The 2,139-nt window shown below is 62.6% G+C and overlaps 1 protein-coding gene across 1 annotated transcript in view; it reads left to right on the forward strand.

Annotated features, from left to right (window-relative positions):
• The window catches only part of CFAP74 (cilia and flagella associated protein 74), a gene marked incomplete at its 5' end in the record, with an annotated part of 47,264 nt that overhangs the window by 39,923 nt on the left and 5,202 nt on the right, over positions 1-2,139 (forward strand). Inside the window, 2 exons of the mRNA XM_021719393.1 lie at positions 628-904; positions 1,946-2,044. Coding sequence (XP_021575068.1) covers positions 628-904; positions 1,946-2,044 — 376 coding nt within the window. The remainder of the gene's footprint in view (positions 1-627; positions 905-1,945; positions 2,045-2,139) is intronic.

The raw sequence follows: 2,139 nt of genomic DNA on the forward strand, positions 1-2,139 counted from the left end.
CCCAGACTGGAGTGCGGTGGCTGCTCCCGGCCACCGCAGCCTCGACCTGCTGGGCTCTGGTGATCCTTCCGCCTCAGCCTTCCGAGTAGCTGCAACTACAGGCGCGCGCTACTACGCCGGCTAATTTTTGATTTATTGTAGAGATGAGGTCTCGCCAAGTTGCCCAGGTGGGTCGCAAACACGCGGGCTCAGGCAGTCCACTCACCTCGGCCTCCCAAAGCGCTGGAATTACAGGCTGAACCACCAAGCCCGGCTCCTACTTTCTCAAAAAAAAAAAACAAAAAACAAAAACACTAGCTACCCGAGACACAGTGGCCTGCAGTGAGCTGCAATGGTGCCATCCCAGCCTGGGCGGCAGAGCAAGACCATAGGTCTAATAAACAAGTATACCTTTGTGTTTAATGTTTCAGTTACTCTCCTAAAATGTGCACCATGATACAGGCCATTTCCAAAATTTGTTAGTGGGGTAGGGAGCAGCGGTGACGACTGCAGTGGCACATCCTCCTGTGGGCCCCGGGAACACACATGTCCCCGTGAGCCAGGCGTGCGCAGGGCCGGGGGGGGTCGCTGTCCTCTCCAGTCCCCAAGTCCCACCCAGCTGAGCACTCCCCCTGCGGTTGCTTCCAGGTGCTTCAAGCTGTCCTGCCGGGCCATGGGTGTCCAGCCGCCCTTGGAGCTGTCCCACTACCAGATCAAGTTTGCGGCCACAGCCTTGTATGACACCTCCGTGGCCACAGTGTACGTCAGCAACTCCCACCTGAGCATGAACCCACTGGCCCGCACCATGCCCCGCATGGGCTCCGAGGACACCTCCCGGCTGGGGCCCACTTCCTTCCAGTTCCTGCCTCCCCCGGACTCACCAATCACCATCTCACCCTCCGTGGGGACCGTGTGGCCAGGAAAGGTGGGTGTGGGTCCCGTGTGGCTGCCGGCAGCGTGGCTCCAGGCTGCCACACTCTGCCCGCCCTTGGCCACAGGAGCTCAACCTGACAGCGAGCGCGGGTCAGCCCCCATCAGACCCCTGCAAGACTGAGGCAGCCTTCATGAGCAGCGAGTATAGGCCAGGGGTCACCTGCACGCAGTGGGAGGAGGCCCAGCCAGACTCCAGAGGCGGGGTGCACCTGGCTGGGGTTCCCAGGGTGAGACCGAGGAAAGGTGTGCAGACCCCTGGGCTGCGAAGTGTTGCTCTCCCAAGCAGGAGGAGGCATCGAGGAGCAGAGACTCAGTCCCAACATCCAGCCTCCCTCCCTCAGCTTCTCCCCGCAGAGCAGGAAGGCCGGCCCGGAAGGGCCTCAGGGTGGCAGCAACTCAGAGGCTGTTGTCAGCACATGGGAGTCGATTTCAGTGAATAGTTTTTTGTTGTTGTTGTCCTCCCGCCTTCTCCATCCCCCCTCACGCTCTTGTCTCCCCCCTTCTTTCCCATTCCTCCCTCTTTTTCTCCCCCCTCCCCCTTCCCTCTCTACCCACTCTCTCCCCCTCCCTCTTCTCTCCCTTTCCACCACCATGTTCCCCCCACCCCTGCACTGTGCTGAGCTCTGGGTGGCATCTGTCGTGGGGGGACCTTCCCCGCAGGAGGTTTGGAAAGGCTGGTGTGTGCAGGAGACGTCAGGGCGTGGGACTCATCCCTGGAACGCAGGGGCTGAAAAGGAAGTCTCAGTTCCGGCTTGGGCCTCTGGGGCAGGGTGAGGTCCTGGCAGTCAGGGCCCTGCCCAGTGCCTCCTGTCGCCAGGGCCCACCCCGATGGCTGGGAGTCTGGCACTCAGGCCTTGCAGCCCACCCCGCCTTCCTCGGGTTGGTGCTCAGGGAGGGCCTTCCGAAGGGGCGGGTCCAGGCTGAAACGGCAAAGACGGGGTGGCCTTGTGGGGAATCCCAGCTGGAGAGGGCAGGGCACCCGCGGGACTTGGCCACCCCCGAGCCCTGGCCTCCCTGCCCCCTCTCCCCTCAGAGGTGCCTGGTCCAGGTGGCCTTCCGGCCCATGCTGCCCAGCGAGCTCATCCGCCAGGAGGCCCTCCCAAACATAACCAAAGAAATGGTGACCAAATGGGTGCGTGGGACAGAGGACAGAAGTGCGGGCATGGGAGAGGGGCGTGGGGACATGGGAGAGGGGCACTGGGGTGCAGGGGGTGAGGGGTGGGGACA

The sequence above is a fragment of the Carlito syrichta genome, unplaced genomic scaffold (genome assembly GCF_000164805.1).
Source record: "Carlito syrichta isolate Samal-C Ts95f unplaced genomic scaffold, Tarsius_syrichta-2.0.1 Scaffold115570, whole genome shotgun sequence".
Classification (NCBI taxonomy): Eukaryota; Metazoa; Chordata; class Mammalia; order Primates; family Tarsiidae; genus Carlito; species Carlito syrichta.